General features: G+C 41.3%; 1 protein-coding gene across 1 annotated transcript in view; it reads right to left on the bottom strand.

The window, feature by feature from the left end:
* The window catches only part of AP3D1 (adaptor related protein complex 3 subunit delta 1), a 45815-nt gene that overhangs the window by 12889 nt on the left and 20441 nt on the right, over positions 1-12485 (bottom strand). Inside the window, exons 8-20 of the mRNA XM_075443983.1 lie at positions 12384-12457; positions 10485-10534; positions 8790-8839; positions 8327-8375; positions 7447-7592; positions 5893-6041; positions 5571-5801; positions 3953-4184; positions 3313-3458; positions 3027-3168; positions 2064-2135; positions 1065-1140; positions 57-256 (exon numbers count right to left, since the gene is read on the bottom strand). Coding sequence (XP_075300098.1) covers positions 57-256; positions 1065-1140; positions 2064-2135; positions 3027-3168; positions 3313-3458; positions 3953-4184; positions 5571-5801; positions 5893-6041; positions 7447-7592; positions 8327-8375; positions 8790-8839; positions 10485-10534; positions 12384-12457 — 1617 coding nt within the window. The remainder of the gene's footprint in view (positions 1-56; positions 257-1064; positions 1141-2063; positions 2136-3026; positions 3169-3312; positions 3459-3952; positions 4185-5570; positions 5802-5892; positions 6042-7446; positions 7593-8326; positions 8376-8789; positions 8840-10484; positions 10535-12383; positions 12458-12485) is intronic.

Raw genomic sequence — 12485 nt, 5'->3', positions numbered from 1 at the left:
AAAAAACTCTCTCAAGAAGGGCACACAGACAAGCCCCACAACTCAGACCAACTGACCTCCGGCATCTCTTCTGTTATGATATCCACGTGGTGAGCTGGAGCAATATCCTCCTCACTCTCCGTGTGCAGAGAGTTATGGCGATGATGTTTACCTCTCTTCTCCTTTTTCTGTTTTTTCTTTTTCTTGTCTTTCTCCAGTTTCTGTTTATGTCTTCGCTCTTCTTCCAGTTTCACATACTGGTCAGACATAGGCATTCCTGTGGAGAAAGCCAAACTGCTTTCAAGGCTACAGTGCATATGGACATCGCTCACTGAAACAATACGTTCGGAGCGAACCTTGCTTCTAGCTTCTTGGAATTAGAAGGATCAACACTTCTCTATGCTTCCGTATCATTTCACATGCAGCTCCTCTAGCAGCAGTCTTACTATCACACTCTGTCTCTCCAGAAATAGGACAGATCTCTGTCCTGCTCCCCGATTCCTGTTTGCATTAACTGGATTACAAAGAGCATCTAAACATCAGTATTTTAAGTAGAATTGGTGCCACTGCTGTAGTAATACTGACAACTTTCCACACTTTTGGAAAAACCTTTGTTATGTGAGCCTTCAACATTTGCACTTAGACATGACTGCTTGCAATGTACCGCACTTTATCAACAGCTTTTCAGTGCTATATCAAAACACCTATTAAATACACAACCACGTTTTGATATTTGAAACAAGGTATTAAAATAGCATCTCTACCATTAGACTCTACTTGATGCCTCCTGATCACCTCCCTCAGCCCTGTAAGACGTTCCAAAGGTGACTGTTTCCTAGGCAGAGCAGTGGTTAGTTTACTTGTTACAGACTTTGCTGCACAGTACACTTAATCACAGAATTACTTCTGTCTTGAGAGGAACCACACTAGGACTGCAAAGTACTATTTTCAAACACATTCAAGTTAAGGAGATACTTTTAAGAGTCTAATGAAAGTAAGCTCCTTGTCCTTAAAAACCTAAAGAGGAATTACTACTTCTGCTTAACTGAATTTCTGTAATTAATTTAAAGATTAGCTGCACTTACCTGGAACTTTCAAGGGGACAGAAAGGTCGATCTGGACCACAGGTATATGTTCCACACCTGGAGTGTCTTGGTATCGCTGGGAAAATGAAAAGTTATTACATTGTGAGCATTGCCAGGTAAAAATCTACAAGAATAGACACATTTCAAAACATCAAACAGTTTAATCCTTTAAGTGCACATTTTAAAGAATAGGAATGGAACAATCCTATGCGGTAGCAGGGTGTACTTTATAGGCAGCTGATAACTGTTATAAAAGACCCTACTTCTAGCTACAGTTTTTTAACCATGCTACTGCCCTGAAGGTGGCTTGTGGCAACTCTCTGAAGACTTTTTGGGTTGTGTTGTATTACCAGTAACTTGTCTCTTCAGAAGATAAATTTCGAGATTTGAGTTAAGGAAAACGGGGCAGTCCTTAGCACACACAGGGAATAAAGCAGGTTCCTTCCCTGAAAACAGTGTTAAGAGGAGACCACAACGACTATTTGATCCACAAAACACGCTGCATGTTCAAGATTCACTCTCTCTTCACCGCTCTTAATGCAGTGCCTGGCAATCTGAACCCTTCCACCACCCAGAGCTGGGACAAACTACCTGCACAGGAACTTGTGACGCAGGAGCACAGAGAAGTGTTTCTCTACAGCTTTTAGAGAGTCCTTGCGGAAATATAATCACTGCACTTCCCACGATAAATTAATCCAGATTGTTCCACACTACTCTGTAACAGGAGCTGTGACATTTACCACTTTCTTATTTCTAAACTGGAGGTCCACCAGAGATTCACTGGCTGCTCTTGTGATATTAGGTCATTTATGAGTTTCTCAACACAAACAAGACTTACAAATACAGTTGTAGGTAGCCACTCCAATCGGCACTCTACTAGTGGTCAGAACTGCAGTGGAAATAATCAGGACGTCCCAGAGGGAAGCTGCAGCTCTGACATTCAGCGAGCCTTCACACAATTATACGAGATGCCAGCAAGAGATTTTAATTCAGACTCACCTTCTGCGGGGAAGGAGAGCTTTTAATATAAAATGGGTTGTTTGCCTGTTCTTGTTTCCGGGCTTCTCGACGCTGAAAGCAAAAGAGTATTTGTAGTTAGAATGCTTATTTGTAAGCAAAGAGAGATAAAAGGCAATCTCCCTGAATTTCTGTAACAACGCATAATTGCTTGCAAAAAGACTACAGCACAGTAGCTTATGATAAACCAGTTTTGAGTTAGAAGACATACTAGAATATAACTACAAGCACTGTTACTATTATAACTAATATTCCTTAGAACATCCGTTTTTTGCTTTTTAATTCTGGACTAGAGAGAGTAACTTCTGCAGACCAGATTTTGACGGCAATTCAAATGTTTCTATTTGCATTTTTGCAAAGAGAGGAAGAAGTGAAGATTCTTATCAATACAAAGTTTTCTCTGTGAAAACAAAAAGCAAGATTATAATAGTCACATTATGGTAATTCATAGAAGCTGCTAACATCCATGAGCAAAGATGCTGCTGCTTTTCCTGCTGATATAGAGCACATAGAATAACAGAAGTACACCAATGGAGAGGGTGTGTAAAAACTCAAACAGCTGCAGAGCTCAGCACAAGGGTCCATCCTCCAGACCTTGTACGTCGAAGTGAACTGCACTAGACATCACATTTTACAGGTCAGATTTCCACAAGAGCTCAAAATTCACAAAGGCCAAGTTTTTACAGTATCTTGCTTCCATTTCGACAAGATAGGCAAGGCAGAATTTCAAGAGAATTTTCTATCACGTGTATTCCACAATGCCTAAAAAAATACCTGCATTCAAATACATAGACTTTGTTTATATCAAACCATCACATCTCCTGAGCTGTAGAGAACAGAACGGCTCCCTGGTTACACAGAGAATCCACAATAGCTCAAACTGCTTTAGTAGCACTTAGATTACTACTGAATCATATAAGGAAAAGCATTTTAACATTCACTCACTCTGGCCAGTTCCTCTTCATCTATTTCCGGCTGTCTATGTCTGGAATGCCTTTGTTCCTCATCATGAAAAATAGTTTTGGGCTTTTCATCTTCAGACTCACTGTCTGACGGAGGTTCATTGATCCACGCATCAAGGTCCAAGCTGATAAGAATTGCAGTAAATAAACAACAGCTTTACTCAGTACCCCCAAGTATTTCAGTGTTTCTCATCATACACTTAGCTTTACTATTTAGGAGTTTAAAAGTTTATATAAAAAGGCTTTGAGAGAGACAGAAGAGAGCTTACCCCTCTGGAACTGGGACCTTCTTCTGTGCTTTAGGAGCCACAGGGTTCAGCTCACCAGCAAACAGGGCTGTTACTTCCTCAGCTACAGGTACTTCTTTTATCTGTAGCTTCTGAATATATTTTATTAGTTGTAAGATGCAAGAAGCCTAAAAACAAATGCAGAAGTAATTTCAGAATTAATGTTAACAAACTGAACCAAAAAAATCAACTGCAGTGAAAGTCAAAGATAACTGCTCTACTCCACGAAGGGAATTAAGAGAAGCAGCGTAAACTGCAGGTTCAGAGCAAATGTAAAAAAATCCACATTAACCCTCTCTTCTAGCTGTGTCCTTAAGTGCTCACATAATTTTAAAATTAAATTGTTTTGAGTGTAATTCTTGCAAGCAGTCTTCAGAGATGGTATTGAACTGGAGCAAGATCTGGGCTCTGACATGAAATGTCACCACTCTTCCCACTCCAGTTCTAGAGCTTCTCTTTCACCAGTTACACGAAGTACAGAAGCAGCACACCGCTCCGTTGATAACAACGGCTCACAAAATGTGCATGTCCCCAGAAAATTACGTATATGCTTAAAGACAAATTGGGACAACAAAATGAGACACTTTGTATGATAAATTCCAAAGCAATTTTGTTCTCTTACTCTCTCCTGAACTTCTAGATCTGCGCTCTGCACAAACTGAGGCAAACGATCGATCATCAGCTGTGTAATTTCCTGAGCTGCTTCCTTTTCCCCAGACTGCTCCTTCTGCTGCAGGATGGATGCATAGAGCTTCACCATGTTCTGGACATAAACCGCCTGGATGTGGCCTGGTAGAGTTGTAACTTTAGGCCTCAACATTGCTTCTAAAGTTTGGTTTGCTTCCTCGAGGTGTCTATGAAGACAGAGTGGACAGATGAGAGACAGCAACCAAGAAATTTCAACATTTCATCAGTCTTCACGGAGAAGAATTTTTCAGAAACCTCTGCTGCAGTACAAGCGCTGCAGAAAGGCAGCCAGACTGCAAATGCATCATTATTTGCTCTGTATATTTTCCCCTTCCAAACTACAGTAGTAATGGTAGCACAGAAGAATTTACAGCTTTATCCTTTTACAGAAGGGGAGGGACATCTCAGTTTCCACCTTTACAAGTTCAGTATTCTCTCCATTAACTAAGCATTGCACTTTTAAGTGACAACCCCAGTGACAGTCTGGATTGAGCAGCCCAGCCACCTTCCTGCCATTCTGTTCCTCACCACTTGCATCAACGAGCTTGTATTCCCAACCATTTACTGAACAAAAATACAATCTAGTAGGCAATGCTTAACACACAGAAAAGACTGCAGATCATAGCACTTGTTTTAATAAATCTCACGCTCTTATTCAAAATTGTCTGCCCACAACTAACTGGAAGATGCACAAAAAAAGCTGCTGGTCCATTACAAATGGAAAGTTAAAGTTCTTTCAGAAATGTGATCAAAGTGAAAAAGGAGAGCACATTCCCTTGCTTCTTAATCTACAGTGTTCTTTGTAGAACTTTTTTAATCAGATGAAGATCTGAGCCATATCAGTGTTCCCTAGAAACATCACACCATGTGAATTCAAACTGGAATCAGTGTTCAGAGTGGCAATTACAAGAAGAGACACCAAAACCAGATGATAAAAGGAGACTACAGTATCATGGTCTGTCCAACTTACAAAAACGAACGCTAGGTAAGCACGTGTATATGCACACACTTACCAAGAAACAAAAATGTCTTTTAAGCTAAAAGACAATGTTGGCACAAGGATGTTGAAAATTGTGCTATTGTGGGTACAAGTAAGTTTTGAGCTAGCCTAAGATGCATGTCAATCCTCAGAAAGATTAGGTTCTGCAAAAACCTTTCAACAAGGGCAAAACAGGGAAGGGAGCAAAAACCAACTCAAACGTGTTGATTGTACATTTTCCATATGATGGAAGTGGGGTTAGACCTTTACGATTAAGGATTTTCTTCAATGTCTTAAGATCTTGCTGCTTACACCCACAACTATAACTTCCTGCATGAGTGGGCATGACAATAGAGATAAGAAAAAAAGGCCAGATGTTCAAAATGAAGTATCTGTCTTGCCTAGAAACAGCCGTGGAGTCTTATGGGGTGAGGGAGCAGGACAGAAGCAACCATTTTCCTAGCTGTAGGGTGCACATTCTGAACTATGCTTCCAAAAAAATATTTTTCAGTGACTTGACTCTTTGTCTGAAAGAAGACATTCAAATCACGTCAGGCTTTCTGTTTGCACTTACTCAGAGAACTCCCCACATATCCAAGCAGCAGCATAAAGCACCTCACAGATCCCATTTCTCTGGGTGTTGCTGGCTATGAGATGAGCATTGTCCAGAAGCATGGCCATTTGAGAAACTGCAAATTTACGAATAGCTTTAACTCTGATAGCTACATCTAACATCTGAGCTGCTATAAGATGCCCGTGCCGCGTGCCTTCCAACCGGGTCAACTCCACCAAGATGCTTATGTACCTACAAAAAGTGAAAGGGATGCAATTTATCAGCAGACAATCATACACTACCACTGTGGATGATCTTAAAGCTCACGTATAATAACACTGACCATTCAAAGTTTGTGATATATTGATAATTGGACTGACTACAAATATCTATGATTTTGGTCAGGAGCTCATCCCGGTACGTCGTCCCTTCTGCTTTATCCACGTGAATCATCAGTTTCTTCACTATCTCCATCAAGTTCTTCTTTGACACCTGTTAAAGAGTTAATGAAGGGTTCAACAAAAACTAAGCCATTTCTAATACTGTCGAGTCCTTCTAATTCCATTAAAGCAGCTGCTACCTCTTTGACCGACCTGTCACATGTTAACAAGCAATCAGAAGCACCTCTCTAGGCTCCAGCTTCAGTCACAATCGAAAAACAAACCTGTTTATTTCTTTTTAATGTTGTCATTAAAGCAGAGCCAGCACAAGTATACAAGATCATGCTGTGGGAGAGCTGAGAATAGGAATCACTAGCAGCAGTACAGAAATCCAGGAGAAAAATGGAGGTTCTACTTCTGCCATGTAGCAAACTTAAAAGCTTAAAACATTTTTGCTTCAAAACTAAACAAATTTAGCAGTCATTAACTGCTAGCAGAAGCCTAGCATTTCAAAACACAGCTGTACTAACTTGCTCTAGAAACTTCTTTGCCTAAATAAAGTCACCAAAATATTCAGTAAATATCCCCAGTTGAGCAAAATGGTCTCCTAGGTTATCTTTTGACTGCATACGTAACAAGCAGAATTTAACCTCCAGAAATAAGAATGAACTCCACTTCCCTTTGCAACAACATTAAAACCACTGTCCTGGTATTCTCATCTCATGAGGAGTATCAGACAAAAGGTGTTGTTCTTACTTGTCGCTTTCCCCTCTAAAATAGGAAACTATGAGACTATCTATCATGATCCCCTTCTGTATACGGTGGGGGAGGGCAGACTCTTGAGTGAAAGTAACTTTACTATATAAATGACAACCACAGCCCTTTTGGAGATCAAATGTTGTCACTACAAGATTGCCCCTCTAGCCTACGCATGTTTATAAGCTGCCCTGCACAGCTGCAGGGTGCGTGCACAGAGCTGGTGACACATAGGAGTGAGATTCTGTACATGTCATTAAAATGCATAACAAAATTTACAACAAAGGCCAAATCTGACAATAAAGCAGCTTAAAGCTGCGTTTCACCTGTTGTTTCAGAGCGCTCCAGACTGTTTCCCAGACTGCGTAACTTATGTCAACCCAAGCTCTGGTGTGCTGCAACATGCACTGCAACCTAGAACAGCACAGACCTATCCCAATCAGCCCACAGTCCATGCTAAAACCAGACTAAGGACGGAAGGAGCAGCTAAGGCTTAGGCATTAGGAAAGCAGCCTTCTGGGCGACCTCCACAGCACCTCAACTCAGAGACTCCCTCCAATCTGAATCAAAAGTTTTTAAAGCCCTTTCATGCTGTGCCAGATCTTTTACTTGTCCTAAGTGCCAGAAAAGATAGATGAATTATTATCACAAGACTACTGGAGAGAGGGGAAGAGAAAGTTGCATGCTTTTCTTAAGCATCAGCCTCCTAACTAAAGGATCATGGAGGCCGGAGAGGAAAGAAAACACATGTAGAAACATACCATGCCATAGAGGAGGTCTAAAGCTCTCAGTCGGATAGACTCATCCTTGTCATCCAGACACTGGAGAATGAGATCCTTGTGAGACTGAACTGATTTAGGATGCGTTTTCAGGATTTTGGACATAGCTAACAGTCCCAGGTATTTCACTGTGAAAGACAAAATAAAACTTCTTTCCAAATATAGAAACACTGTTTCATGTTGCGCATGCAGTCTTAATTCCGAGTGCTTCTATGAAACCAACTTTAATACACTCAAAAATCTTTGATGAGAAACAGAATTTTTGAGAAACAGTACATCACAGATTAATGTCTTTCATTCCATAATCTCACATACAGGCACACAATTACATATATATTCTCATTATAGTCTTCTTGCACCTCAGGTTTTATCACTGATTTGTATAGAAACTACAGGTTTTGAGAATGGGCATCCTAGGAGGAACACAGCTTTAAAAACACTAACAGGACTGGTGTATTAGGTAGGAGCCTTGTTCTCAATGGGAAAAATTCGTAAGGCAGGAAGAAAGCCTGCAGTCACTAAAGAATGTTACACTGCAGAACACCCTTCACTTCTTTCCAAGCAGCAAATTTATAAAAAGGGAAAAACCAGAGCATGGAAGGAGAACTGTTTTAGATTTAGAAGACCACAAACAGCAGTAATAATTAATCCCATTTGTTTTAAAAAAAAGCTCATTATAAAGAAGTGCTCACTATCAAAAATGATTTCCACATTAAAAAACGCAGTAATTGTTTACAACATACCAGGCACTACAATACCGAACAAGCTGCTTGGAGAAACAGCTCATTGCTCTAAGACTGCTGCAATCTCTCCCCAGTGGTTGGTTGCTAAAAGCTGCCACGAAGACAAGCAACGTACTTACAGTTCTGGTCAGAATCTTCTATCAATATCCTTAATTTCTGAACACAAAGCTGGAAAAAAGACCACACCATGCTTATTACAAGCCTTAAAAATCTTAATTAAAATAACTCGTTATAAAGTTTACACAAGGAAGCATCCTGACCAAGACCCGGGGCCTCTAGGTAAGAGGGTCCTGTTGCATTAACAGATTTCCAAACAAAAGGATCCTCTGTGTGACTGTATTGATAGCAGCAGCTGAATAAGAATTAGGAAAATTCTAAATGAAAAGATTCTGTGTTTTAGAGCAAAGAAAATAAGAGAACTTATATAGGAAAGGCTTTGGCCTGTAGGATTCTCCCTGAGCGAGAGCGCTTCAGGGAGCTATCGCTTTAGCTTTTGGTAGAGGAACACAACCCAGTTTCTCCACAGCACTTGGTATTACACGGTAGAGCAGAACAAATAACCCCCACCAAAACCCATTGTACCTGGATGCTCGCGCTGTGATTCGGCATCCCAGAGGACAGGGAGATCAAAACTGAAACACACAAGCACAAATCTTATTCAACATGTTTCTGTGTTGTGAAGGAACGCAACAACACAACACCTGCAGGCCAGCCGCTAGTTCAGCTCACACAAAGATGCCAGTTTGTGTGGTTGGTTGTCTGTCTGCTTGGACTTTGGGGGGGCACGGGCAGGGGCAGGTGGGAGAAGGTGGTTACACATACTGTAGCTTCATATACCTTACGACTAACAACAGCACCGCAAGAAAAAAGGCTGCAAAGGTAGGAACTGTTGGAACAGCCAGGTCAAGGCAGCTTTTCATTACGCTTTGCTCTCATGAAGGTTGGCTTTACTGATATTGCGTAGCAGCAAGACTGCAAATATGTCATCAGCTACCGTACTCATCAATTTTTAAGTGTGCCCTTCCCTAATGTAACGGGATGCAGCAATGGATCCTAGAGTTTAACGTAATTAGATTGGAGCTTTAATCAAGCCAGAGACTTGAGGCAAAAATCAGGTCCCATTGTTGTCTATATTGGACGTTTGTAAGGCTCTGGCAGCACGCAGCCCCACAGCAGCAAAGGTGGGGTTATCTTGTTAACTGCTGCTGTCACACAGCATGTCCACGCCAACACCACCTCTTACCGAGCAAGTCACACATAGCTAATAAGTATAGAAGCATCTTGCTCTCCATAACCCTGCAGAGCCACATTTCCAAGAAGGTGTGGTAGATGCTACCCTTCTGGGTCATGCAAAGAGTTGCAGGTGCAAGGTGCTGCTCTAGCACGGGCACGCAGCTTCACATCTCATTTTCTGAATTTGAGTTTCACGTTACAGCCCCTGAGGTGTTCTGGGTGTATGGATTTCCCTTTGACCCACAAAATTATCCTACTGTATCCCAGGGAAGCAGACAACGGAATTAACCTCCATGTTATTTTTCCCACCATCATAACATCATCTCACATTTCCCTGAAGGAATGAACGAACACGAAGTGAGAGTGACAGATCACCCTCTCCTCTTTGAACGGACTGTGTACAAGTTCCTGCATCATTATCCAAACTACCCAAAAGAGACAGACTTCTGGCCAAACTGGATGTCAGTAACCCTCTGCTTCCACACTGTGACAGGAAAAGTGCCAAGTCTGAGCTGGAACACTGTGTTATCCCTTCCTGCCTAGCTTCTCTCTCCATCCCTGTTACGGAGTTCACATCCCTTCCCCCGAAACTGAAACTGTAAAGCCATGATTCCAACGACCTCCTTTTAAGGAATTACACCAAATTTTCAAGCTGTGAAACTGCAGAATTAAAAAACAAGTCTGCCCCTTCATCACACAAGAAAATCTTGTCAAAGTTTCCACGAGGCTTCAGTCTTTTTTTAATTCTATTGCTGCTGGTATATTTTGTAGTTCTAGCAACATTCAGTAGCTTGCACCTAAATAACCACTCCCTGTTGGTACTTCGTTTCAGCCTTTAGCAAACACGACATAGCTGTAGTAACTTCGCATCATCAACTGACAACAAAGGGTTTCAGTTACAGTTACACAGTAAGACAAATCAAAGTCTGCCAGGCGACATTTCAGTTATAAAATATACACAGCTAAAAAGAGGTTTACAGATGGTGTTAATTGATGACAAAGTTAATCATGGTTTTTTTGTAGGTTACAAATTTCAGTTCTCACCTGCTATTACTGTGTTCACACATTCATATAAGAGAGACATGGCTGAGGTGCTGAAACAGAAATCAAGTATTTTAAATAAGGAATAAACCCAGTGCATTCTGAAGAGTTGTCAGCAATATCTTGGGAGCTAGTTAACACCTTTGATTACACAAGAAATTGCCAGTATTCTGTTCCATGTACCTTCAAACTAGATGAAACGATTCTCACCTAAAAACTCTTGGGGGGAGAAAGGGCATGTTTAGGGGGAAAAAAATCATCTTGGAGAAGCAGTACGTAACAGCACTGTAACACAAGGCATGAGGAAAGGAGTGGTTACTCAAAATCTCAGCACCAGTTATAGAGCACTGAAGCAATCTTGTCCAAGGATCAAATCAAATCCTCTGCCCAAGGTCAAAACTTCACGATAAGGCAGGCAGACGGAGAACCTGCAGTCTCTCTCTCCAAAGCGAATGAGTCCTGCACAAACAGCAGACTTCTGGCTTGCAGGTAGACACTTGCTCAACCCTATAAGCCAGCAACCCATTTTCAATGTCTGATTTCCCCCAAAACTTCAATTCAAGACACCTTTTGCCAGCTGAACACACACACAGTGCAATTCTGAGGGTTTCAAAGGTACTTACAAATCCTGATCTACACAAGAGGGAAACACAGCCAACCTCACAAGTAACAAAGGAGCAGTCTCCAGCAACAAAGTCTGCAAAGGTGATGAGCAAACAACTCTGGAGGCAGCAGTCGGCACGACACCGTGAAGGTCACTCACCACACCGTATGCATCACTCTATTACGCTCAGAACCAAGACGACAATTTTCACTCCCTAACCATTTCGTGGTGGATGACAGGGTGGTTTGCCTCATGCGTGATACGAGATCCCAAATGACTGAATGGAGAGCAAACTTAACAGGATTAAGGCCTCACAAATAATTAAATGAATGACTAATCTGGGAGTTGAGGAGAGGCGTTCGAGGCAGACTGAAGACATACTGTCCATCTTTCTGCTTTTTCTGTCAAAGTACTGTTTCTGGTGAATCTGTATGTCACTGCTGCAAAAACCCTCTTTAGATATTTCGACGCAAGGCTGCTGGCTGGTCTGCTCTGATCCAGACTTAAAGGTAGACTAGGAAATTGTCTGGCTAGAGCTGCTCTCATGGCGACATGGATATCCGTTTAAAATTTGCTCATTCCCATCTATCTTCTCGTCCTGCCACACGAAGAGAAACAAGGCTTTTAATTTAACAACTCATGCACAGATCACACTTCCTTTTTGTAACCGGGAAAATACAGGTATTCCCTCCAAGATATCTACTTTCTGATTTCAGTTTAGAATTAGATCCAAAATAACACTACAAACCAGCTTTAACAAGGGACAAGGGAATGTGTTCCTGTTTATCTAATCCATATTTAGGACATACATATTAGAGGAACTTCTTCCAAAACACATCTGGGATGACAAAGGCACGAGAAACAACTTTAATACACTCCCTGTCACACTGCTTTGGTGGGTAAGGCACTTCCAAAAAAGTCAAGAACCATACGTGTGTTGGTGAACAGAAGAGGCAAATATACAGCTGAGCCTTTTTAAAGTCAGTTTTTATATATTCTCCATAGTCATCTCTGGCTTCAAACCATTTGAAAGGAAAGGAAACTGCTCCAATTTTCACGCATGCTTTGCAGAAATTCATGCTGACAGTCAGACACCCAAAGACTTCTCCCCTTTAAGGTGTTTTATCTCACTCAGGTTTTTCAGAAACAGTCCTGATGTGATTATCTTTTGACACCTGAAGCCAATATATCAAGACTCAAGAAAAAGCTCAGAAATGCATTTGCACACCTAGCTACTGACCTACCTAACAGGCACTTCACCAATCCTGAGTCAACAAAGTCCCATTTTCTATACATACCTATGGATGAGGTTGGTCAGAGGCTCAATCAATTTTTTTCCCAGCCTAGGTTCTAATGGAGTAAGAGCACCAAACTATTAAAAGAGAAGTGCAGACAAGGCA

This window comes from Opisthocomus hoazin, chromosome 27 (genome assembly GCF_030867145.1).
Source record: "Opisthocomus hoazin isolate bOpiHoa1 chromosome 27, bOpiHoa1.hap1, whole genome shotgun sequence".
Taxonomy (NCBI): domain Eukaryota; kingdom Metazoa; phylum Chordata; class Aves; order Opisthocomiformes; family Opisthocomidae; genus Opisthocomus; species Opisthocomus hoazin.
Note: the sequence above shows the minus strand (reverse complement) of the source record. Positions and strands in the feature narration are given on the sequence as shown.